This window comes from Parasteatoda tepidariorum, chromosome 9 (genome assembly GCF_982258835.1).
Source record: "Parasteatoda tepidariorum strain Cologne lab strain chromosome 9, Ptep-v5.0, whole genome shotgun sequence".
In the NCBI taxonomy this organism is placed as follows: Eukaryota; Metazoa; Arthropoda; class Arachnida; order Araneae; family Theridiidae; genus Parasteatoda; species Parasteatoda tepidariorum.
In genome coordinates this window covers 11,856,425-11,882,105 of record NC_141763.1, presented here as the reverse complement: position 1 = coordinate 11,882,105, position 25,681 = coordinate 11,856,425, and the positions used below count along the sequence as shown (strand labels likewise).

The window sequence follows — 25,681 nt, the reverse complement described above, 5'->3', positions numbered from 1 at the left end:
AATCTATGTACTCATTGAAATTTTTTTTCTTAAAATTTTACTTTAATCTTTAGTTTCAATCTCAGAAATCAAAGATTTTTAAAAATTTAACTTCGTTAACTAAAATTAATTAATGCAGCAATTTATTTAAAATAAATTTTGAAACTAAGAAAAGTATCAATTTAAAACACTATTTTTTAACTTTTTAAATCAATGCGTGTATAAAAAAAGTCAGTGAATGATTTTTTTTCTTTAAATCATTTGATTTAAATCAACAAACCCTGTTTCATTTCAGCATAATTTTGGAATTAGAACTGCTGGTCTAGAAGATAAAGCTACAGCTTGCCAGATGCTGGTGTGCTATGCCAAAGAATTGAAGGAAAGTTTTGCTGCATATGCTGAGGAGACAGTTCAATTAATGGTTCCAATGTTGAAATTCTATTTTCATGATGATATCCTTTTATTCAAATATTGACTTTTTTAATGCTTAAAATAATTCTTTTTTTTTTCCATCCAAGTAATTCTCAAATCTTTTTCAAACATTGTTTTGAAATTTATAGAAATCTGGTTTATCTTTTCCTGTTAATGAGCTTGAAATTGTAGTTAGTTTCCTTACATTCTACGTGTTAGAATAGCTGCAGCTGAAATATTGCCCTGGATTCTAGAAAGTGCCAAAATTAGAGGAGAAGCCTATGTGCAAAATATGTGGAGATTTATTCTGCCACCCCTTCTAGAAGCTCTCGTTGCCGAACCTGAGCCAGAAGTCGTGAGTGAGCATATGTCTGCTTTTGCTCAGGTGAGTACCGTTCCTTCATTTCAATTCAGCCTTCCACCCTTTTGCAATTTAAGATTTATCTTAACTCATATTTTTGAGTTATTTTGATGGCGCAAGTTATTTTAAGTGGATGTTGAATAGCTTAACTATTTTTGGGCTTACGACTATAAACTCCTCAGCCTTGTTAATTTTGAACAGTACCTAGAAGACAAGGGAACTCCTAGCTCAAGCCTTGGTGTAGAACTTTTTGATGGAACTAATTCACATTGTGTACATCACTGCCAACTCTACTGGATTTTCCACTTTTTACACTGGTCTGATAAATATTCTCCTGGTTTTTGTAGATTTTAGAAAATTCCCTAAAATTGTGAGTAAGATTCCTAAAAAAATTCCTATTGAAATGGACTTTCTGGACAGGTTATTATTGCTTGCTTTAATACTTAAATAAGTATTACTAATACAGTAGGGAACCGATTATCCGGAACGATCGGGACCATCGCTATTCCGGATAACTGATTTTTCCGGTTTTCTGAATCGCTACAAAAAACCGTTTTTTTATTGCTAAATCCAACTAAAAAAAAATTTTTTTTTTTGGAAATAATCTTAAAAAGAAGAAAAAACGATGAAGTAATACATTAATGATTATTTCCAAAATGATGGTAAGGTGAACATCTTTCAAAAAAGAAAGACAAATCCTAAAATCTTATGAGGAAAATTTTTTTTTTTAAAAAAATGGCGGGAAAATGTATTGAATTTCGTTCCGGTTTTTTGGTTTTCCGGTTTTCTGATTTCCGGATAACGGGTTCTGTACTGTAATACAGAATGAAGTGAGCCACCATTTGTAAAAATCAGTTAAGAACCTTTTATTTTGTTCTAAAAATTTTCAGTTTATTTTTTTTTTTTTCAGAACTTTTTAAATTGATGAAGAAATCTTTTAACTATATTTGATAAATTAAATGCATATTACTATTTAAAATTATGCGTAAACATAACGTTTCAAGTTTCTTTACTGACAACCATAACAGGAATTTAATTTTGATTAGTATAGATATCCCTAGAATTCCCTATGTATAAAATATTTAGTACATTATGAAATAATTATCATGAAATTTATATTAATTTGTGAAATCTCTGAAATTTTTTCTTATCCATGTTGGCAGCTATATGGAGTGGAAGATCACGAAAATCTACTACGGTTAACCCAACGATGATGGGGTTCGAACCTTTAGTTTGTCTGCCGTGGAGAATATTTTATGTCATTATTGTAGTCGATGCAAGCTCACAGCAGAATTTGTATTGACCGGGATTAGAATCTCGCTAATCTCATTAGGAGTCGAGCATTCTTTACCCTGAACCTCTGTGTTTCATTATTCATGCATACCTATTGACTCTCAGGTTTTTGTGTCCAACCTCAATATTTCGGGCCACCAGAGTATTCTCTTAGGGTTTTTCCTAATAAGTGAATGGATTGGAAGACCTGTGCAAAAATAATAATAATAATAATATTTTAACAAAAGAGCGACAGAAAATTATATATTTCTTAATGTTCTTTTTCAGTGCATTGAAGTATTGAATTGCCATTGCCTTACACAGGATGATATGTCACAGTTAATAAAAATTCTAACTAAATACTTAGAAAACCATTTCAAAAGATGCGAAGAGAGGGAAAACACAAGAAAAGATGAAGATCATGATGAAGCATCTGAGGAAGAACTTCTTAGACAAGTAAATGAAAAATATTTGTTTTTATCCAGAGTTTGCAAGGTGTAGGACCGAATGGATTAAACCATTCTGTCTAAAACACCTTTCCTTTGTCTTAAACTGTCCAAAACCCTTATTATTTAAATTATGCCACAGTTTAAAAAAAAATATAAATTTGTGAAAAATAAATGGTTAATTTTTGAGCAAGAAACCGAATAAAGAAAAATTTTTGTTTTATTAAAAAGGTTTATAGTTAATATTGTATTATTTATCCTTATGCAAAAACATAATTTCTCAGTATTAAAAGCATATTTAAGGGATTAGGTATTCAGTTTTGTTGTTCAATGAATTGTGGAGCTTTAAACGTTATAAATCTTTTCCTATTATATTGTATTATTTTCCATTAATAAGTTAAAGTAGATTGTATAAAAAGTATCAAATATTTATAAATGTATGTAATTATTATGTGTACAATGGTTACACATATAGAATTTTTACCTTTTACCAATGTTCAAGGTTTGGACACTTTAAAACAGTTTTAGTTTAGGACAGTTAAAATCACTTGTCCTATCCAAAACCAGTTTAGGACATGCAAAACTCCATTCCTATATTTATCAGTTTTATAGGTGCGCCCTAAAGCTGAGTTAAAATAGTAATTCTTATCAGTCCAAAGGTGCCACTCTTCAGTCCTGGGTGGGAAATGATCTGGTTTTTGAACATTTAAGAAAATTCTGTAAAATTGAGTAACTTACCTTAAAACATCCCTTTTGAAATAGAATTTTTGTGTAGATTATTGCTTGCTTGAATATTTAAATAAGTGTCATTAATACATAAGCTTCATTTATAAAATTCAGCTAACTATCATTCATGAATTAAATCATGCTATTTAAAATCGTCAATAAAAATAATGCATAACATTTCAAGATCATTTAATGTGAAATCATAGCTGGAAAATATTGCAGTTTTTCTATCTTGAATACTATACAAATCCATCAGATTCTCTGTGTGTAAAATATTTAGTATATTTTGCAACAATTATCATGAAATTTATATTTCGTACAATCTATCCATGTTGGCAGCTATGCTAGCGTTTTGAAAGGCTGTTCATAGTTAAATTAAGATTTTTTTTGAGTAAATTTTTAAAGATAAGACAAGAAATAAGTATAGATGTAAATAGCTTTGTGGAAAAATTTGTAGTTAATTCAGTAATTGATGTAAAAAAATAAATTTATAAAATGAAGAAAAAAGTTTGAAAAATAATCAAATCATTGATTTAATATGTGCCGTTATCACGGAAAGCTGAATTTTCGAGTCAATGAGATATAAATTTTTGATATACAATATTAGATCGTGTTAATTGGTCAAAAAAATATGTTCAGTCTTGAAATTTTTTAGTGAGTGGCACCCGTGTAAAGTACTTTAAAATTTGTTAAGAGTTTTTCCTTTTGTTACCATTGGAAATATAATAGTACAGTAGGGAACCGATTATCCGGAACGATTGGGACCATTACTATTCCAGATAACTGATTTTTCCGGTTTTCTGAATCGCTACAAAAAGCCGTTTTTTTTTTTTTTATTATTATTAAATCCAACTTAAAAAAATATTTGGTAATAATCTTAAAAAGAAGAAAAAACGATAATGTAATACACTAATGATTATTTCCAAAATGACTGTAAGGTAAACATCTTTCAAAAAAAAAAAGAAAAATCCTGAAATTTTGTGAGGAAAAAAATTTTTTTTTTCTTTAAATGGCGGGAAAATGTATCAAATTTCGTCCCGGTTTTCTGAATTCCGCATAACGGGTTCTGTACTGTATTAAATATTTTTACATTTAACACTAAACATACCATATCCGGTCAAAAGACCGTTTAAGAACTTTTGCTTCGAAAATGCACTCATCTTATTGTTTTTTTCACATTTGACTTCATAACTTTTTCTAACAATTATATACAATTAATATTCTATTATTATTTTTTTGTATTTTGTTTGTTTTGAATAATACTTTTTGTATACCTATTTCTTCCACAACTGGTCATTTGACAGGGAGAACAATTTATTGCTTTATAAGGTTATGAAATCAGAAATTACTATGTAATGCGTGTTCAACGTATTGCATTCGATGAGTTGCACATTTCTGCAAAGACTGTTGCGTCGTTAGTTCAGTCAAAATAACTGTGAATTCAAATTTCAAGAAAGTACCTAAAATCTTAGATTGGCATTTTTGTGTGAAGAAAGGTGACAAAAACTAAATGTTTTTGTAAGTAGCTTATGTTTTATTTTGATAGCTTTACTTCATTTTTAACTAACTGTTAGTTTTTACCCAGAAAAATGTCAAAACAGCTGGAAGAAATATTAATTATAATAATTACTAGAAGAAATATGTTTGCGGAAAATGTGCAATGGAAGCACCCTGTATGTGTAAGAAATGCGTTAAACAATGAATTAAAAATTCTGTGGCATAATGGCTTTGTTCATGAAAATTGGCAATATACAACTTTGTTTAAGTTTTTTTAGTTTATTTCCTTCCTAACATCCATATTTCATACATTTAATTAAGAAACTAAGTCTGATCACTTGACCGGCTATCGTAGAAATAGGTATCTATTAAGTGTTGGTATGTTTAGTGTTAAACCTTGACACTGTGATCACAATTTTTTTTTAAGAATAAAAATTACGGTTTATTTTGTTGGAACTCCATTTTTCCTTATTCTAAAAATTTATATAATTAGGTTATATTTATTATTCTTATACTAATCCATCCCTTACTGCTATAAGCATGATTCTCCTCCCACTTTTGTCCTAACTGTAAGTAAATTTGTAGTGTCAGGATTTATTGCAATATTTTTTTCTTCTATGAACAAAGAGTTGTCTAGATCAGTGGTCGGCAAAGTGCGGCTCCAGAGCCGCATTTGGCTCTTTGGCTCCTTAAGTGCGGCTCTGGCACAAATATCCACGGAAGGTGCAATAATATTTCCATTAAAAAAAAAACTTAGTGAGAAAAAATATTACATCTTATTTTGATAAATTAAAATTCTTCTGTAAATCGAGAACATGTATAATTTTTTGTTTAAGTTAAAAGATAGATAGGTAATTAGAATTTTATATTGTTGTAAAAATACATAACGAACATCGAGTTTAATTTTTTTAGTTTTCGTAAACGTAAACACAAACCATGTACAAGCTACCGGCTGAAATTGTTCGTATGTTTTCGGCGTACTCCGGTGTGATACAAAGGTACCACAAGCATGCGCGCATACTTTTTCTAAAGTAGTGGGGGTACAAATTGGCCTAAAATTAAAAACAACATACAAACCTGACTTACTCAAACTTTCCAAGGAGATGCAAGCACATTGTTCGCATTAATAAATATTTATTAAGTATGAAATTTAGTGTACTACTTATTTAATGTAATAAAAGTTTATTAAACAAGCAGATTTGGCTCCTAACTTTTTTAAAAATTGTTGTAATGTTCATATTTGGCTCTTTGGCTAATAAGTTTGCCGACCACTAGTCTAGATCATAGTGCATAGAGTTTTTAAAAAGTGCTTAAAGATGCTTATTTTCATTTTTTAAAAGTGCTTTTTCAATTGCTTATTTTAAAAAAGTGTTTAAAATTTTCCCTTTTTGTAAATGTCTGTTTTTGAAAAGGGAAATGTTGATTTTCACAATGTGTTATATTATGTTTCAAAATAATGGCATAACAGATAATGTTACATAATCAGTTGATTTCATGGTTTTACATCTGATTGCATGCATTTTTTTATTTTATTCTATTCTAGGATGATGAAGATGTTTATATTCTAAGTAAAATTTCAGAAATTTGCTGTACCTTATTTTCTACCTACAAACAAGAATTTTTCGTTTGCTTTGAGATGCTGTTACCACATTTTATTAAGCTTTTGGTAAGAGTCCTAAATACTTTTTTTTGTTTTCTCTTATTGTGTATATTTAGTTCTCGGAATTCCGGATTCTAAAAATATATACTAATGTTTGATATTCATGGAACACCCTGATTGTAATCAGAAGGGGAAAAAAAGAATAAGATTACTTTTTTTTTTTTAAGAAACTCACGAAGTAGGGATCAGAATTGGTAACCAACTTAATCTTTATAACTTGCCTATTAGTACTTTTTTTACATAATTGTTTGTTTATTGAATGGTCCAATCTTAATTAATAATTTTATGTTAGCTTTCTTTCAAACAAACTTTTACTTAAAATGAAACTCCTTAAAATATAAAAATACTTCATCAGTAAACATTTTATTTTAAAAAATGAGTTAATATGAATAATTCGTAAATAATTATTTTAATGTTATAAATGTTTTTTAGGTATGCATTTTTAAATAAGGTATAGCTAACTATAATTTTAAATTATTGATAAAGTAATTATTAATCTAAGGAATAGAATGAGTAATTATATATTCAATACATTTAAAATTATGCTTTAAATGTTTTTGTGGTGCTTAATAAAACCAAGAACAAAATTCTTTTCCAAAAGTTTTTAAGTATGTCATGATCATGTAAAATCTTAGAAAATGGTTTTGAAATTTGATAATTTTATGAATATATATATATGTATATATATATATATATATATATATATATATATATATATATATATATATATATATATATATATATATATATATATATATATATATATATATATATGAGGATCTTTGAACAATAGGAAAAAAAGCTGCCAGTGCATGCTACGCTTTGGTGCATTTTTATTAACAGGCCAACAAAAAGTCACCAATAAATGTGAAAACTTGTTTTAAAAATTTTTTTTTGGCCCCCGCGACAGGATTTTATTGGCTCTCTACGAACCTCTCGAGGATTAATATCTTTCTGCAAGATACTTTGAATAATAACAAATATGCATGCAAAAAAGAAAACCAAGATTTTTTATTTCATTATTCTCAATTAAGAATAAAAAAATCACAAGTATTTATCTCCCCCACCAATTTGCGAGAGAAACATCTTCTGGCGGGGGAGAAGAACTTCTGCAGAAAAGAAAACCATTTTTTTTATTTAATTAATTATTCTTTAATTTTTCATTATTCTTAAATGAGAATAGAAAACCTCTCTAGATTTTTGATGTGCTATTTGTCTTTATTGTAGGATCCTCAGAGAAACTGGCAGGATCGCCAATGGTCTTTGTGTGTATTTGCTGATATCATCGAATATTGTGGACCAGTAAGTAGTCATCGGTTGTTCTTACCTCCACACATGAACTTCCTTGCAATATTTTTTGTACGTCCACATCTATAAAAATTTAGTTTTTAAGATGTACCTATTTTGAAAACTGTGTTAACTATTTGATGCAGTTTTATTTTAATATACAGGTTAGATTCTCTGTTTTGTGGTAACTTCACAAATTCAACTTCAGGAAAAACAGTAGTTTCTCAAAATACTTTTGAAAAAGCAAGTTCTCATTCAGAACTCGTTCTCGTTCCAATCTATAGAAAAAAAGCTTTTTGACCAGCTGTCTTTTACGAAAAGGTAGCAAGTGTGTGTGTGTTTGGTCAGATAGTGCAATGTGGTATGGTAAGCCTGACTGGTCACCTAAGCTAAATCAAAGCGAGCTATTTTTCTCACTGAATTTTTTCAAATATCTCTCTATAAACTTTACAGGAATTCAAACATTGGAACATTGTCTTAAATACTATTATAAATTTATTCCAACAGACTTTTATATTTTAAGAAACATTATTTTCTCTGTGAAACTTTTTTTTGTATGACCCAGTCGAAAATGTTCTCATAATGGAAATAACTTTTAGTGCTAGTAGTGTTAAATGCATGTTTTTATTAAATTCAAGTTTAAACTGTGAACAATGATTTTTATGGATTTTTAAAAATGGATACAATTTTAAGCCCAAGATTTACAATAGCAAATTATTTTGAATATATGCAGTAAAATTTATACAAATTTACCAGTCTATAAATAATTTTCATCTGTAGTGTCAGTTTTTGAAAATATTTTCTTACTTTACCATATTTTTGAGTTTATTTTTTTACATAATTTTTAATTTTTATAAATTATGTCTAAATTTTCATAAAATAGTTACCTCTAAAAAAAGCTTTGGCAAACCTTTGTTTAATTTACTACAAAAATATCCTTATTTAATTTTTAAATTATTATTGGAGTTATTTTACTCTTTTTAACACTCAATAAAATTTCCTGCTTAAAATTGTCTCTTGTTTTTATTTCAGAAATGACAGTTACTTAATTATTTTGGCAAATTGTGATATAAATTTTTAATAAGTTATTTCCTTTTTTTCCTTTTTCTTAAGGCATGTGAAAAATACCAACAGTATTTCCTTCCATCCATCTTAGCATCTGTAGCAGACGAAAGTCCTGATTTGAGACAAACTGCGGCTTTTACTGTTGGTGTGTTAGCTCAACACGGTGGTCCAACTTTTACAGACTACTGTGCTAAAGGTATGATTACATTATTTTTCATTAATTATTTATTTTCTTTAATATTGTCCTCCGTGGCAGAATTTCAGCGACACGGTGTCATTGTCGCAGAACGTTGCAGAGAGATTTTTCTTTTGAAAAGTAAAGAATTTTGGTTTTTATTCAAAAGTTTATGTGTAATATTTGAATCATGAATTTAGATAATCACCTTTTGACGTACTTAATTTACGACGATAGTATCGTAAACCGATGGAATTTCTTAGATTGTATTTTTGGCAGTTATTGAAATTGATTAACACGTGGTTTTTAAATTTCTCGATATATTTCAAACAATATGGAAAATTCGAATCGTGTATTTGAGTATTTACTTTTTAAGGCAATGATTCTATTGAATTGTTGGCAGTTATTGCTATTAATTTCTCAATAGCTCTTAAATCTGATATTTTTTATGCAATATTACAATTATTTATTATGCATTTGAGTAGCCCTTTTTTTTGCCGAGTCCAATTCGCGTAATTTTGTCATCGATCTTTTTTTTTATCGAAAAGGGATTTAATGATTTTTTATTATTATGATTATTTACAAAATACAAAGGAAATAATTTGTGTACAACCTTTCCCCCCTCAACAAAATGCGAAAATATCACCTGTAATATTAGAATAAAAAATTATTACATGTTCAATTAAACAAAAAAAAAATTTTTTTGTAAACACAGCGCTCTTGTTAGTTGTTTATTAAAATAAATTAGTAACATATATGTTTGTTTGTTATTAAAAGTATCTTGCAGAAAGATTTTAGTGCTTGACAGTTTTGTCTCAAAAAATATATAAAATTAATATTTTTTTGATTTTGATAATTGAACAATATATCTAGAACATATCAGTATTGTAAATTTGTGTGCAGGTTTAATTTTGTAACTTAACATACAATTTCAAATATTTTTGTTGCATAGTTTTTTTCAAGCATTATTTATAAAAAATGAACTTTTTTGTGAATAAATCATCAATGTGACTCATTTTTAACAAATGCACTACCTCTTTTCAACCAGGTGACTAATGTACATTTCTGTTTTACTATCTTTAATGTAGAATGGTGTTTGTCAATTACAGTAATTGGTTACTTGTAATCATGATTACAAGCATTCATAATTTTGATTACAAGTAATCTAAATATTTGATTACAGTATACCATATTTATGGATATATTTTACAGCAGTAAAATGTATTGTATAATGATGCTTTTTGTAGGTATTTACCTAACTTATATGTACAGTGCATCAAAAACAAGGACCACCTTGAATAGCTTTTGATTTAATGACCGTACTTTGTTTCTTGATTGAATGTATGAAATATGGTTGTTAGGAAGGAAATAAACTTTATAATTAAACAAAATTGCATATTGCTAGTTTTTATGTATGTTAAACACAAAGAATAAGAAAATTTAATTTATTGCTTAATGCATTTTTTACATATTTAGGGCATTGTACATTTTCCGCAGACATACCTTCTAATGATTATTATTTCTGTAATTCTTATAATTAAAATGATTTCTTCTTAGAACTTGTGATGTCTTGATTGTTTCGATATTTTTCTGAGTAAAAACTAACAGTTAATTAGAAATGAAATAAAGCTGTCAAAATAAAATTTAAGCTACGTACCAGAACATTTAGTTTTTTTTTTCCACTTTTTATGACACAAAAATGCCAATCTAAAATTTTAGGTATTTTCTTGAAATTTGAATTCACCGTTATTCTGAATGAACTAACAACGCAACAGTCTTTGCAGAAATGTGCAACTGAACGAATGCAATAGGTTGAACATGCATTACATCTTCATTTAAGATCCGATAACCTTATAAAGCAATAAATTGTTCTCTTGGCCAAATGACCAGTTGTGGAAGAAATAGGTATACAACAAGTATTATTCACAACAAACAACATAAAAAAAATAATAATAGAATATTGACTGTATATAATTGTTAGAAAAAGTCACGAAGTCAAATGTGCAAAAACGATAAGATAATAATCACATTTTCGATGCAAAAGTTCTCAAACAGTCATTTGACCATTCATGATATGTTAAGTGCTAATGATTTCCATTAATAAGATGGCAGAATTATCTTATTTAAAGCAGAATATTAATGACATTATCTTATTTAATTAAAACACTGTTCCAAAAGTATTAATTTTTTCAAATGCTATTTATGATTAGTTGATCTGTTGGTGATATATCAATTCTCTTGTTGAAACAGAGGGACCAAAGAGCAGGGAAAAGACAGGGAGTCATATTAATGTCAGGAATTTTTATTTCTAAATCAATCTATCAAAAAAAAAAAAAAAAGTCAGAACTAAAAATAGCTTATTTTCTACTCTAATGGCAGGTGTAAGTGTTTTGTTATTTATTTTAAGCTTTTGCCACAAATTACAAAAATCAGGGAAGTTTGATAAAATCTGTCTGGGAATTTTATTAAGTGATACCCATTAGGCCAGACTAGGCCATAGGGCCTCCTTAAAACAGATTTTTTGAAAATAAATCTTAAAAAAATAAGAAAAACAATGATTTAAAAAAAAGAAATAATAATCAATTTCAAATATATATTAAAAAAATACGAGGATTTTTTTACATTATGTTAATCATTTTTATTTATTACTTAATTTAGTTATTTATGAGTATTATAGTTTATGTATTATAAGATTTATCAATGCTTCTTAAGTTCAAATTTGTCATTTTGACTGCTCTTCGCATTTTTCTAACTCTTATGATAAATTGTTCTACAGAGCGCTCATTTTCAAAAATGAAACGAATCAAGACTGAGCAAAGACGTGCTACGATTAGACATGCTAAGTTTGATGTTTATTGAATCAGATGTTCTCCGTGAAGTTGATAACATTATAGATGAGTTTATTGATCGCAAGAGCAGAAAAAAGATTTTGTATACCAATTTTATAGTAACATTGATTTTGTAAAGCGTTAATGAATTTCAAATTTTTTCTAAAGGTTATGATCATTTTTTAGTTCTAATTTAACAAAATAAAGTAAAATTTAATTTATTTTAATTATAAATGTGCTTTCTTAAATGAAAAGATATATAAATACTTTAATATTTGAATAAATAAAAAATATACGAGAAAAAAAATTTAATCTAAGGACCCCAAAAATTTGAATGGCCTAGGGCCCCACGAACGCTTAATCCGGCACTGGTGGCTGCCCTGTCATTGTGCAGCTTTAGTGCAACGTGAATGAACTACATTCTATGCCTGTTTTACTTTTTTTTTTTTTATTATTTAGAAATCTACCTGATCTTACATGTGTTTTACTTTTTTTAGTCTTTCATTTTATGTATAAAAATTAACTTATGCGACATCATTGATTGTTTTTGTAGAGTGCCTGCCCCTTTTAATCCAGATGATTAATGCTCCCGAGTCTCGATCTGAAGAGAATGAAAGAGCGACGGAAAACGCCATCTCAAGCATAACCAAAATATTTATGTCAAATAACCCATCCGTCAATGCAGATGAGATAATACCCGTATGGATAACGTGGCTGCCCATATGGGAAGATGAGGAAGAAGCAAAATATGTTTTCAACGTACTCTGCACTCTCCTAGAATCGTAAGACTTTTTTCTGTTTTCTTTCTCTATTCTGCTTTAAAGGTTTATGTTACAGGCAGTCTGTGGGGTCTAATCAACAAGTCCTAAAAAATGCTACTGCAATATTTATCAGAAACTAGTTATTTTATCATGATTATGTAAAGGTTCTGAAAATTGTTTTGAAATTTTATTGATTTTTCGTTTAAGTTAAGTTTCGTTTAAGTTCGTTCGTTAAGTTAAAAACTTTAAACGATATAAAAAATTATTTTATTACTGCACAAATCTTAATTAGGATTTTTTTTTTTTGGAAAGTGATTAAAAAATTTTTGAGTGCTTAAAATGTTTTTTTTTTTTTTTTTTTTTTTTTTTTTTTTTTTTTTTTTTTGAGAAATCTGTCTACGAACTTTGTAATAATAATTGAAAAAGAATTATGAAGAAAAAAAATTGTCTCATTTTAAATCTCTAAATATTTTTGTAGTACTTTAATAAAAGTATTTGTTAATCTCACACTGTTAAATGTCAGAAATTATTGTAGCTAATTTAAAACATTCTGAAAAACTATCTTTTTTGCGATAACAAGTATTTTTTAAAATGGAATTTTATTATTATTTTTATTGTTATTACTTTTATTATTTACTGTAAAGCAGCAAATTTTATAACAATGTTAAAAACGATAATTTGAAAGAAGTGTTGTTTAAAGTGTCTTAGATTATTAAAATGATATGCTCCTTGAAATAATCTATAAAGTCTTTGACATTTACAAAAGCCCATTTAGTTATATTTACTGCACCTTTAAATATTCAAAATCGGTTTTATTTATATTGATAAAAAAAAATGGCTAATGTTCAAAAATATAAATTTTATACTTTTTTATATTGCAAAAGCTATTTGACCAATTTTGTTCAAAGCTTTTATTCATGTAAAATTAAGCAGTTAAAAAAATTAGGTAGCAATTTGTATAAGATACAAAACATTTTGTCAACCATTATAAAAATTAATAGTTTTTTTTTTTTTGCATGGAATTATTTTTATACAGTCAAACCGCTATAATGAACCTTGTAGGGCAAGGGTCAGCAACCTGTTTGTCCTTAAGGGCGCAATACTAAAGTTTAAAATCACCGAGGGCGCATATTTTACAGATAATCAACAGGTATAAATGGGCATTTAAAAAATATATATATTTTTTATAACTTTATTTTGTTGGTATCATACATAATGATACATATATATAATTCGGTGTGAAACTTGGGTGTCCATATTTTCAGCTAATTTCTTATAATTGAGGATATATTTAGAGTTCCCGGTCCTTAAACAACTATCTAAATGTGAGTCATTAAGCTTTGTTCTGTATTTTGATTTCAAATATTTCATATTTGAGAACAAAGACTCGCAATTGTATATTGTTGCACAATATGAATAAATTTTTAGCGCACATTTCCTTAAAATAGGATACTTATTTTCATCGTTCCAAAGTTCTCATCGTTTCAAGTTCAAAAACATTTTATCGTTACTATGCGCTTTTAAAATAATATCACTTTGCAAGTTTATTATTTCTAATTCTAGGTCTTCGATATTATGAAGCTCGAAATACACTGAAACTATTTCAGGAACATTATCTTCAGTAACATTGAATGGATTTATGAAAAATCTTAGAACGGGTTCTATTGCTGCAAAATCTTCAAATCTAGAAGAAAACTCTTCTATTAGCTTATCTATAATTTCTAAATATGATGTAGCAGTAAAATTTTCATTATTCAAATTTAAACTCTCAACAGTATATTTTATATTTGGGAAATGTGATAATGATTTTTTCAACAGATGGGATTTCAACAACACTAACTTGCATTTGAATGCATTTACTGCACTAATCATGTCAGCGATATGCTGATTTTTCCCTTGTATTTTAAAATTTAATTCATTCAACTTTGCCGTTATATCTGTCAGAAATCTGAGGTCGATTAGCCCATCCTTATTTTCTAATTGCTCGTAAAATTCACCTCTTGATGTAATAAATTCCTTTATTTGTGGCTAAAGCATGATAAACCGCTCAAGTATTTTACCTCTGCTCAGCCACCTCACTTCAGTATGTAGAAGAAGATCTGTGAACTGAACGTCCTCATCTTCTAAAAATAATTTAAACAATCTGTGTTGCATAGCTCCCGAACTTATAGAATTAATAATTTTTGTTACTATCGTAAATACGTGTTGAAAACTTATTGTTTTTGCGCATAACATTTCCTGATGTATGAGGCAATGATAAGAAATAAATTTCGGGAATAAGGAATCCTGTCTACATAAGGCAATAAATCCTTTTTTCTTACCAGTCATCGCTGGTGCCCCGTCTGTTGCAATTGACGATAACTTTTTTACAAGTAATTTTTACATCTGTTATATACTTTTTAAAAGTAGAAAAGATATCTTCTCCTCTGGTGCTTCCCTTTAATGACAGAACTTCAAGGAATTCTTCTTTTGTTGTAAAATCAGAAAATACCATCTTCACGCAAATTGCTAATTGTGATATATTTGTCACGTCTGTCGATTCATCCATCTGTAGTGAAAAGAAAATACAATTTTCCATATCATTTGCTAATTCTGCCTCCAAATTCTCCGCAATTACTTCAATTATTCTAGTAACAGTTCATGCTGATAATTGCAACGTGTTTATAGCTGAAACTATTTCCTTTTTATTTTTAAATTCTTCAAAAAGTGATTCAGCAGCTTCTAACATGGCTTCTTTCACTAATTCTCCATCTGTAAATGGTTTTTTATTCTTAGCTAGCAAATGCGATATTTTATAGGACACGATCGTTGCTGCTTTATGTTGTTGCAGTGGTTTAGTAAAAAAAAAACTTTGCTGGTTAGTTATTGAAGATTTTAAAGAAATATTTTTTTTTCTTCTAATTTCAGAGTTCATTGGATAGTCACTATCAAAATTGGTATGAACAGTCTTAAAATGTCGTTCAATATTACTTTTCTTGGGAATCGCAGCACTATTATTACACAACAAGCAAATACACTTCCCTTTGTTATCAACGAAACAATATAGATGTTCCCATTCATCGTTAAAATAATATGTTCTTTTTCTTTTACATTTATCCATGAAGGGTGTTAAAGCACAAAAAACTAGAACTATAACAACTCTATTTTAAAAAGAAACAGAACGTTATTAGACTTAACAACGTTTATTATTTAAAACATAACGAAAGCATAGCAAAGAAGCATTATACCAAAGATAAACAAATAGAAGCTCAAACTGAAACTAAAGTTACAATACAGTCACAGTTAACCTAGCTGATGCGTCAGAAACTACATTAGTGGCGAAACTAGATCACTGTTTAATTTAGGATCCAGTTCATCGCTTTCAACAAAGGGTTTTGAAAGAAAAGAATTATTTCGGATTACTTGGTAGTTTTAAATGCACGGTCTACGCGTGGTCTATTCGAAATACGATCACACTCTAACAAAAAATATGTGCGTGTTATTAGATACGCTCAAGGTTAGCAAACTGCTAATCTATGCTCAATCCTAAACTCAATCTACTACTTGCTGTATATCGCCGTTTGACAAGAGTAAGTAAATTGCTCTGGCTATCATACATTTACATTAGCCCAGCGAAGGCGCATTGCCTACCCCTGTTCTAGGGACTGAAATTTTGGTTCACTGTTGCTGGGACTTCACTATAACCGTTCTGCAAACAATTTTAACTAAAAGCTCCAAACTCTCCCTTTTATTACGCAATCATAGTGCCTAGCATTTTTAAAAAGTGTTTAAGGGTGATTCTTTTTGTTTTTAAAAGTTTTTGTTTACCTTTTTCGAGATTGAGATTTTGTTTCTTTTACCATGTTGATTTTCGCCCCGTTCAACGCTATTCACAATTTATTCAAACACAATCTATTTCGTCGTACTGTTGGTTCATAGCGTGTAAAAACGCCAATCACTTTACATGTTGGATGAAATACTTACGAGTCCGCATGTGCGCCTACTGAGCGGAGTTCTGTGAGATTATTGCACTTTCATGTGCAACTCTGCTGCATTTTGCAAGATATTCACGATTTCAGGGTTCATTTTCTTCCTTCTGATATCGAACCAAAAAATCTCTCAATCATTTTACAATGTATCGATCACTACAATATAAGCAAGAAAAATGTTCTTTGTCAGAAACTAGTTATTTTGTCATGATCCTGTAAAATATTTTGAATTTTGTTAATGTATATAGTGCTTAGAAATATTTTTTAATGCTTAAAAAGTACATAAAATGTGCTTGTTTTTTGTTGAAAGATTTGGCTGTGCAACCTGGCATTATTTAAATAAAGACCAATGAAATGATAGACAAAAATGACTGAAAAATAAAACGTAGTAACAAAAATGTGTTAACTTTTATTTCTTAGTACTCTTCGTTTTGCGCACAAAAAAAATTGTTATCTAGCTGGTGAGCAATCCTCAAATGTCTGCTTTGTTCTGAGATTAGGTTGCTATAATAAGTAATATCGTATTTAAAAAAAAAACTGATTAAAAAACTATGAAAAAATCTATAGCAATAACTGCCAAAAATTCAATAGAATTTTTGCCTTAAAAAGTAAATACTGAAATGCACGATTCGAATTTTCTATATCGTTTGAAATGTATTGGGATGTTTAAAATCCACTTAAAAATCTATAACTGCCGAAGATACAATCGAAACATGACATCGATTGAGGATACTATCGGCGTAAATTTAAAATGTCAAAAAGCGATTATCTAAATGCATGATTCGAGTATATCGTGTAAATTTATGTAGAAACGAAAAGTGGTATAATTTTTTTTTACCTTTCAGAAGAAATTTTTTTCTGCAAGAACTCTGTAATATTCTGTGATAATGTTGTCGTGTCGCTGCGATTCTACCACGGGGAAAGTCACTATAGAATGATACATTTTCTCTTACTCTACCCATGCTGTGATACTATTTGTTGAAACGGACATAAATACCTTTTCGAATGCAAAATATTATCCAATTCTTATTCTATTGTGATGATTTGTAAATGTTAATCTGCATTTTTAGGAATAATGCACCTCTCCTGGGGCCAGAGAACCGTAACTTGCCTAGAATTGTCCACATAGTTGCTGAAGCTTTTTTCCGGGAAGCCATCGAACCTACATCTGAAGTTGGGAAGAGAGTTGTTACTCTAGTTAAAGATATTAAAGTTAGTTTTTGTTTTTTATTTTATCAATGTCTAATCAAAATTGTTAAAACTCTTGACCTAAATTTTTATGCTTTTGAGTATTTTTGCAAAAATGTTTTTTTTTTTATCCTTCCTTCGTGTAACTTTATTACAATCCATAGTTGCCAACTCTACTGGATTTTGCTAGTTTCTCCTTCTCCAGTGGTTCAATAAAAATTCTTTCTAGTTTTTATACATTTTAAAAAATTTCTTAAAATTCAGTATGTTGCCTAAAAAATCCCTATTGAAATAAAATTTTACATATAGCTATTTACGAAATGTATAGCTATTGGTTAGCATTGGTGTTAAGTGACAAATTTTTGTAACTTGCATCCCCTTTGTAGGACTCCATTGTGGGTGATGCGGCTGGTAGTAGAACTGTTTTTATTTTCTATGGCTGAAGATAGTACGGTGTTGAGTTCCGCACACCAATGCAAAAGCAGCGGAACATCCGTTGCACCATGTTATTACGCTCGTTATTTTCTGATTTCTCTAACCAACCCAAATATGCCAAATACTTCATTTACTAACGTTTCGCCATTTCTGATTCACAAGGCACTTCTTTCCATCCTGGGAGAAGTTGCCTCAGTTAAAAAGCTACGTTCAGGTGATCTTTTAGTTGAAGTTTCCTCTTCAAAACAAGCCACTATATTTATTATCAACGTGTGAAACTGTGTTCATTTAACGTAATTGTAATGCCTCATAAATCGTTGAAAACCTCGCGCAGTGTCATATCTGAAATGGAATTCCTTAACGATACAGAAGAAATGATTTTAGAAAATTCAAATCTCAAGTTACTGATATCCAAAGAATTAAGATTCGTAGGGAGGGCAAAACATCTCATCCTGACTTTTGCCTCACCTAAACTGCCATCTGGAGTCAAAATGGCTTGGATGAACTGCCCTGTTCAACCTCCCAAAGGATTTGGGACCGATTCGGTCCCAAATCCTTTGTGTTGCTGTCACTGCCAAAGGTTTGGGCACTCAAAAACATCTTGCCATGGTCGACCGGTGTGTGCCCGTTGCTTTAGTGCAGACTATGAGGACACTTCCTGCGAGCTGCCACCTCTTTGCATCAACTGCAAGGATGATCACGCAGCTTATGCTAGAAGTTGTCCAAAATGGTCTCAAGAGAAGGAAATTCAATCAATTAAAGTCCTACAAAACATTACATTTACTGAAGCCCGCCGAATAATCACCGCCCGAACACCCCTTCCAAGCGTGTCTTATTCTGCGGCTATAAAAACTTCATATTGCTCTGTCAGTACGCAAACAGATTCTCCAAAGGTAACATTATTTCAACAAAACAAGCAAACATCTGGAAAACCGAAATTTAATTTTATGAACCCATCGACATCCCATAGGACAACATCACCACCTCCCTCAAAAACTTCTAAAACTGAAAACTGTCACCCTTTTCCAAAACAACGAGCAAATACCAATTACAAAATTACCGCCAGGTCAGTCACGTAAAAAAAAAAGATCCGAAATATCTACAATATATAAATAAACCTACTTCTGATGTTTTACAAAATACAAATGATGATTTTGAACTTTCATTGCGTCCTTCTTCCGATGAAGAATGCCTCGTTGACTGTCCCCCTGCATCTGACGTTCATATGAAATCATCTTCATTATTTTCATAATGTCTATTTATTTTATTTCATGGAATTGTCGTGGAATAAAAAATAAACTTTCTGATGTTCAAGACATCAGTATTAAATATCAACCCATATGTATTGCAATTCAAGAAACACATTTAATTACATAGGATACTTTTTGCTTGCGCAATTTTTCTTGTTTTCGACAAGATCATAGTGGTGGCAGCAGGCCTAATGGTGGTGTTGCCATCCTAACTTCTAACTACTTACCATCTACTCAATTTCCTTTGTCAACTTCATTACAGGCCATAGCTGTTCAAGTTCACACAAATGTTTTGCTCACAGTCTGCACTATTTATTTGCCTCCGCATGCTTCAGTTTCTCAAACAGATTTAAATTCGTTGATTAATCAGTTACCTTCACATTTTCTAATACTTGGTGATTTTAATGGACATGGTGAATTGTGGGGTAGATTCCAATGATCAAGGGCGGAAAATTGAAAAACTAATTCAGGATCATAACCTCTGCTTACTTAACCAAGGTGAAGAAACATATTTTCATTCACCTACGCGAACCTTTCACTTTATCGATTTAGAATTCTGTTCACCTGTACTCCTGCCTTTCATAAACTTTTCTGTTAGCGATGATCTTCATAACAGCGATCACTTTCCACTTATAGTTTCATATTCCGTTAACATTCCCATAAACTCAAAACCATCAACATTCATATATCATCGCTCTAACTGGCCTAAATACACTCAATTAGCTCAAATCACCGATACCATAGTAACACAGGACAACTTAACTAGTGCCGTTGAGGCAGTAACATCTGTGATTATGCAAGCTGCTGAAGACAGTATTCCAAAGACTTCGAGTTCTCTTCCACGTCATCGTAAGCCTTGGTGGAATCCTGAGTGTTCCACTGCTTACAAGGAGCAGAAACGGTTTTGGAATGTTTTCCGTCGCTACCCCTCAATGACAAACCTTTTGGCTTTAAAACGAGCCAAAGCGTTTGCTCACAAGATCGGCCGCAATAGTTGGAGGGAGTCTTGGAAGCGATATGTGTCATCAGTAACTTCTATGACATCTCCCAGACAAGTCTGGTCGAGAGTAAAGAGAGCAAATGGCATATATCGCAATGTTCACTACCCTATATTTGTAAAGAACGGTACCACCTTCTCAAATCCAGCCGATATTTGCAACGTACTTGGAGAAACATTTGCTGCTGTTTCAAGTCCTGATAGCTATAATTTAGCTTTCCAAAATCATAAACGTAATGCTGAACGCCGCGATATCCATTTTCATTTCCGTATAATCACGATTTTACTTTTGCAGAATTACAGCGATCATTTTCAGCAGCTGCAAACACGAGCCCTGGATTAGATGGAGTTACGTACCACATGCTCCGCCATCTGGATGCTGCTTCTTTATCTAATATACTTATCCTTTTTAATAGAATTTGGAAGGAATACACGTACCCTTCAAATTGGCGAGAGGCTATTATAATACCTATTTTAAAACCAAACGAAGATTCGAAAGACCCAGTTAATTATCGCCCTATAGCGTTAACCAGCTGTCTCAGTGAAACACTTGAGCGCATGGTCAACGCCCGCCTTGTGTATTATTTGGAAAAGAACCATCATATTCCTGATTTCCAGAGCGGTTTTCGGAAGGGTAGGTCCGCGAGTGACTATATTATAGCTCTTGAGTCTCGAATTCGTAACGCTTTTGTCCGACGTAACCATTTTGTCTCTATTTTCTTTGATATTGAGAAGGCTTACGATCGGACATGGCGATACAGAGTCCTTACGACGCTTTACGATATGGGAGTTCGTGGTAATCTACCCATCTTCCTGAAGAACTTCCTGTTGAAACGGTATTTTAGGGTGAAATTAGGTACTACATTTTCCGACCTTTTTATTCAGGCTGAAGAGGTTCCTCAAAGCAGTGTTTTAAGCGTCATACTTTTCATTGTTCGTGTTTCGCTCATCTTACAAGTTTTACCACCTACCGTATTTGGTTCACTTTATGTTGATAACTTAAATGTGTCATGCGCAGGATCAGATATGCGCGTTATCGAACGTCAACTGCAGCTTGCTATTAATAGGATTTTTAGAATGGTGTGATCGAAACAGGCATACTCTCTCACCCAATAAATGTTCTTGTATACACTTTTGTCGGTTGCATAACATTCATCTTCATCCTGTAATCTCCATTAATAATATTGTCATACCAGTTGTGTCAGAAACAAAATTTTTAGGTGTAATTTTTGATGAAAAACTCACTTTCTTACCTCATATTCTACACTTGAGAAAACGATGTGAGAAAACCTTAAATATGTTGCGAGTACTTTCAAACACCTTATGGAGTGCGGATCATGTAGTTTTACTCCGTTTGTATCAAGCATTAATACTTTCATGCCTAGATTACGCTTGTGCAGTCTATGGAACGGCTTCTGCATCTAACTTAAAACGTCTAGATACGGTGCATCATACGGCATTACGCATATGTAGTGGAGCATTTCGTGACAGCCGAGATTCTCGCAGAATATCATATTTGTCATGTCAACAATAAAAGAGAAACGAAGTTTCTGAATAAATGAGTTTATTTAAAAACATTAGTAATAAAGAATGTCACACACAGAGTGACGAAAAGAAAGAATACAAAATGATCTGCTTCAACAGAAGCTTAAATACAGATAGCAGGTGACGTCATGATCCACGCAAGAACGACCAACAGCAAATGAAAATAAACTGGCCGATCCCCGCAGACCATGACGTCACCGACGCAAGTTGAATGCATGAGATCGACGACGGAAAATCGAACCTCATACCTTTTAACTCCTATTATTTGTCTAACATGCGGCCCCCTCTCATGCCTTCAACTTTTACAAAAAAACACACATATACAGTTTATCAAAATCCTCAATAAACTAAAGAAATATTTAATTTCCTTAAACTAATACTTAAGCTGTTTCAGTCCTGAAACCACCCAAAAGATTAAACTTTCACAAATACTTTTGAACAGAAATTTTCCACTTCTAACTTGGTTAAAGGTTTTGTAAAAATGTCCGCTAAGTTAAATTTACTCCTAACGTGCTTAACAGCAAAAAATTTATCATAAATTAAATTTCTTAAAAAATGATACCTTACGTCGATGTGTTTCGTTCGACTATTTTCAATAGGTGAATGAGAAAAATCAATTGCCGATTGATTGTCACTAAATATAATACAATCACTTAAATTTATGTCCTCTAAATTTAATTCTCTACACTCATCTATTATTCGCTTAATCCATATTACCTCTTTGGCAGCGTCAGTTAAAGTCACATATTCTGATTCCATTGTAGATAGACTCACACATTTTTGTTTGAAAGTTTTCCAGAATATCGGAGTTTTATCTAAAAACAATATTATACCACCTACTGATATTCTGTCATCCCTGTTAGCAGCGAAATCTGAGTCACAGTAACAATTAACTTTTAATTCTTCAATATTTGATAATTTTAAGAAATAATCTTGAGTATTTTGAACATAACCTAATAATCTTAATAAAGTATTCCAGTGTTTTAAACCTGGGTTTTCTTGAAATTGTGATAATATATTTACCGCATAGGATATATCCGGTCTTGTGCGATTAGCTATATAAGCCAAACAACCCAAAAGGCTTCGAAACGGCAATTTCGCCATTTCATCCAACTCGTTTTTAGAAGATGGACAGTCAGCTTTTGATAATAAGTTACCCTTAGTAATCGGCAACGATGACAAAGGAAATTTAAAGCTAGAAAACATTTTACAAACTTTTTGGATGTAACTCTTTTGATGTATTAACATCTCACCATCTTTTTGAACAAATTCAACACCTAACAACTTACGAGTATTACCCAAAATTTTTAAATCAAAATTATCACCTAAAAGTTTAATAACACTGTCTACTTCATTTTTTGTTTTAGCAAAAATAATTATATCATCTACATAAATTATAAGAATTACATTTTTATATACATATGTACAATTACACCACTTCAATCTTACAAACTTTAAATTTTCAAGTGTATTATCCAGTTCAAAAAACCACTCTCGACCACTTTGCTTGAGTCCATAAATAGCTTTCTTTAAATGACAGACGTGGTCTTGCTTATTTAAATGAACAAAACCTTGAGGTTGATACATAAATACATCCTCATTCAAATTTGCGTAAAGGTAAGCACACTTTATATCTAATTGGGAATGATACCATCCTAGCATACAAACTAATATTGTGAAAAACATTCTTACAAGAACAAAATTAACCACAGGACTAAATACTTCATCATAACTTTCACCTCTTATTTGTTTAAATCCCTGTGCAACTAAACGTGCTTTGTATCTTACAATTTCCCCCTTTTCATTTACTTTAGTTGTATAAACCCAACGACTTCCCAAAATTCTTTTATTTTTAGGAGGTGGTACCAAATCCCAAACTTTTCTTTCTTTCATAGTAGTGATCTCGTCAGACATAGCTAATTCCCAATTTTTAACTTGAGGAGATTTTAAACAGTCTTTATAATTTTTAGGAATTTTTATTTCAATATGATTTGCTTCATGTTTTATATTATGATTAACCTGAAAATTTGAAACTTTACCCGAAAAAGCATTTTTCCCACTGAAATTAAATAAATCCCTATCATACTTAATATTATTGCTGTTGCAATAATTTTCTACATCATTATAGGATCTTAATCTCATATTTACTCCTTCAATGTTATAATAAATATCAGTTCGACTATTATCTGGACGGGGTACAGCTTTTCTAATCCATGAAATGTTTTTACACGGAATTAAATCGGGTTTTAAGCTTGAATTACCTAAGTCTTCATCTGAAGAACTTCCGCCCAAATCGGGACGTTCCGGTATAAAACTAGCAAAATTGCGTTTAATGAATTTGGTGCCCAGTACAGCTTCCACACCAATTACACTTTCGTCAAAACGAACATTTATTGTTTCTACAAGTTTCCTTTCGTTTTTAATCCAAATTCTATAACCCTTCGTATGCATTGCATATCCTAACATAATCCCTTCTTTAGCTCTCATTTGAAGTTTATTACGCAACTGTTTTGGTTGACCCACAAATGCTAAACAACCAAATGTTTTCAAATGAGTGACTGATGGTTTTCTTCCACTATACAATTCAAAGGGAGTTTTAATTTGGTTTTTATGACAAATTCTATTAAAAGTGTAAGTAAAACATAGTAAAGCTTCAGCCCAAAAAGCATCTCCTAATTTACTAGATTTTAGCATAGCTTTTACATTATCTAAGGCAGTTAAATTATAGCGTTCACTAACACCGTTTTGCTCTGGCGTATAAGCGTTAGTACGCTCAGCTCTTATACCTTCATTTTCAAGAAAATCACTAAATTCTTTATGGCAAAATTCCATACCATTATCAGTTCTAACATTTACAATTTTACAGTTTAAAAATCTTTCTGTTCGCTTTTGAAATCTTATGAAACAATCAAAAACATCAGATTTCCTTTTAATGGGAAAAGTAATAACTTTTCTCGAAAAATCGTCAGTGATAGAAAGAAAGTACCGACTTCCACCATGTGAAATGACAGGCATTGGACCACATACGTCCATATGTAAAAGTTCCAAAGGTTTCTTAGACCTTATACTTAAAATTGGTTTAAACGAAATTCTTTTAGATTTAGCTAGTTTACATTCTATACAATTATTATCTGAAAAATTGAGATTAGGTAATCCTTTCACACTAGAATTTTTACTTGTTTGAATTATATAATCACAATTTATGTGGCAGTACCTTAAATGCCAGATGTCTAAATCATTTGTCTGAACAGATACGTTAAACAATTGCTCATTCGCGTCACTAACGCTTCTGTCAATAACTAAATCTTTATCAGGCTTAGTATAGGCATTTGGTTTAAAATAATACAAGCCATTAAATCTTTTACAATAGAAAATCTTCTCATTTACCCGATTATACACAGAAATACAATTTTTGACACCCACAAAATAACCTCCAGCTTTCTCTATTACAGAACCAGAATTGTTATGTATTGTAATTGTTATGTTATGTACTCTGTGCATTTTACCATTTAACTTATTAAAAAATTGCACCTTTCCAATACCTAAAATTGGGCTCTCAATGTCACCTATGGCTAAAGACATAGAAGCATTTTCTACAGTTTCATATTCAAAGAATAAATCCAAATTATTACAAAAATGTGTTGAAGCGGCAGTGTCAAAAAGCCAACTTTCTTTCTCAATTTCATGACTCACATTGCCAACATTTGCTTCAACAATATAAAGACTATTATCTAAAACATTTGTAGTTACATTACAATAAGAATTATCACTTGCATTTTGTTTAAATTTACTCTTTATATTCTTTGAATTACACCTTAATTTTTGCTTAC

General features: G+C 30.6%; 1 protein-coding gene across 1 annotated transcript in view; it reads left to right on the top strand.

Moving 5' to 3' along the window:
* Karybeta3 (karyopherin beta 3) overlaps window positions 1-25,681 on the top strand; it is a 69,935-nt gene that overhangs the window by 38,917 nt on the left and 5,337 nt on the right. The window contains exons 19-26 of the mRNA XM_043053030.3: window positions 275-431; window positions 603-775; window positions 2,312-2,479; window positions 6,236-6,358; window positions 7,580-7,654; window positions 8,753-8,900; window positions 12,261-12,489; window positions 17,507-17,648. Of these exons, the coding sequence (XP_042908964.2) occupies window positions 275-431; window positions 603-775; window positions 2,312-2,479; window positions 6,236-6,358; window positions 7,580-7,654; window positions 8,753-8,900; window positions 12,261-12,489; window positions 17,507-17,648 (1,215 nt within the window). The remainder of the gene's footprint in view (window positions 1-274; window positions 432-602; window positions 776-2,311; window positions 2,480-6,235; window positions 6,359-7,579; window positions 7,655-8,752; window positions 8,901-12,260; window positions 12,490-17,506; window positions 17,649-25,681) is intronic.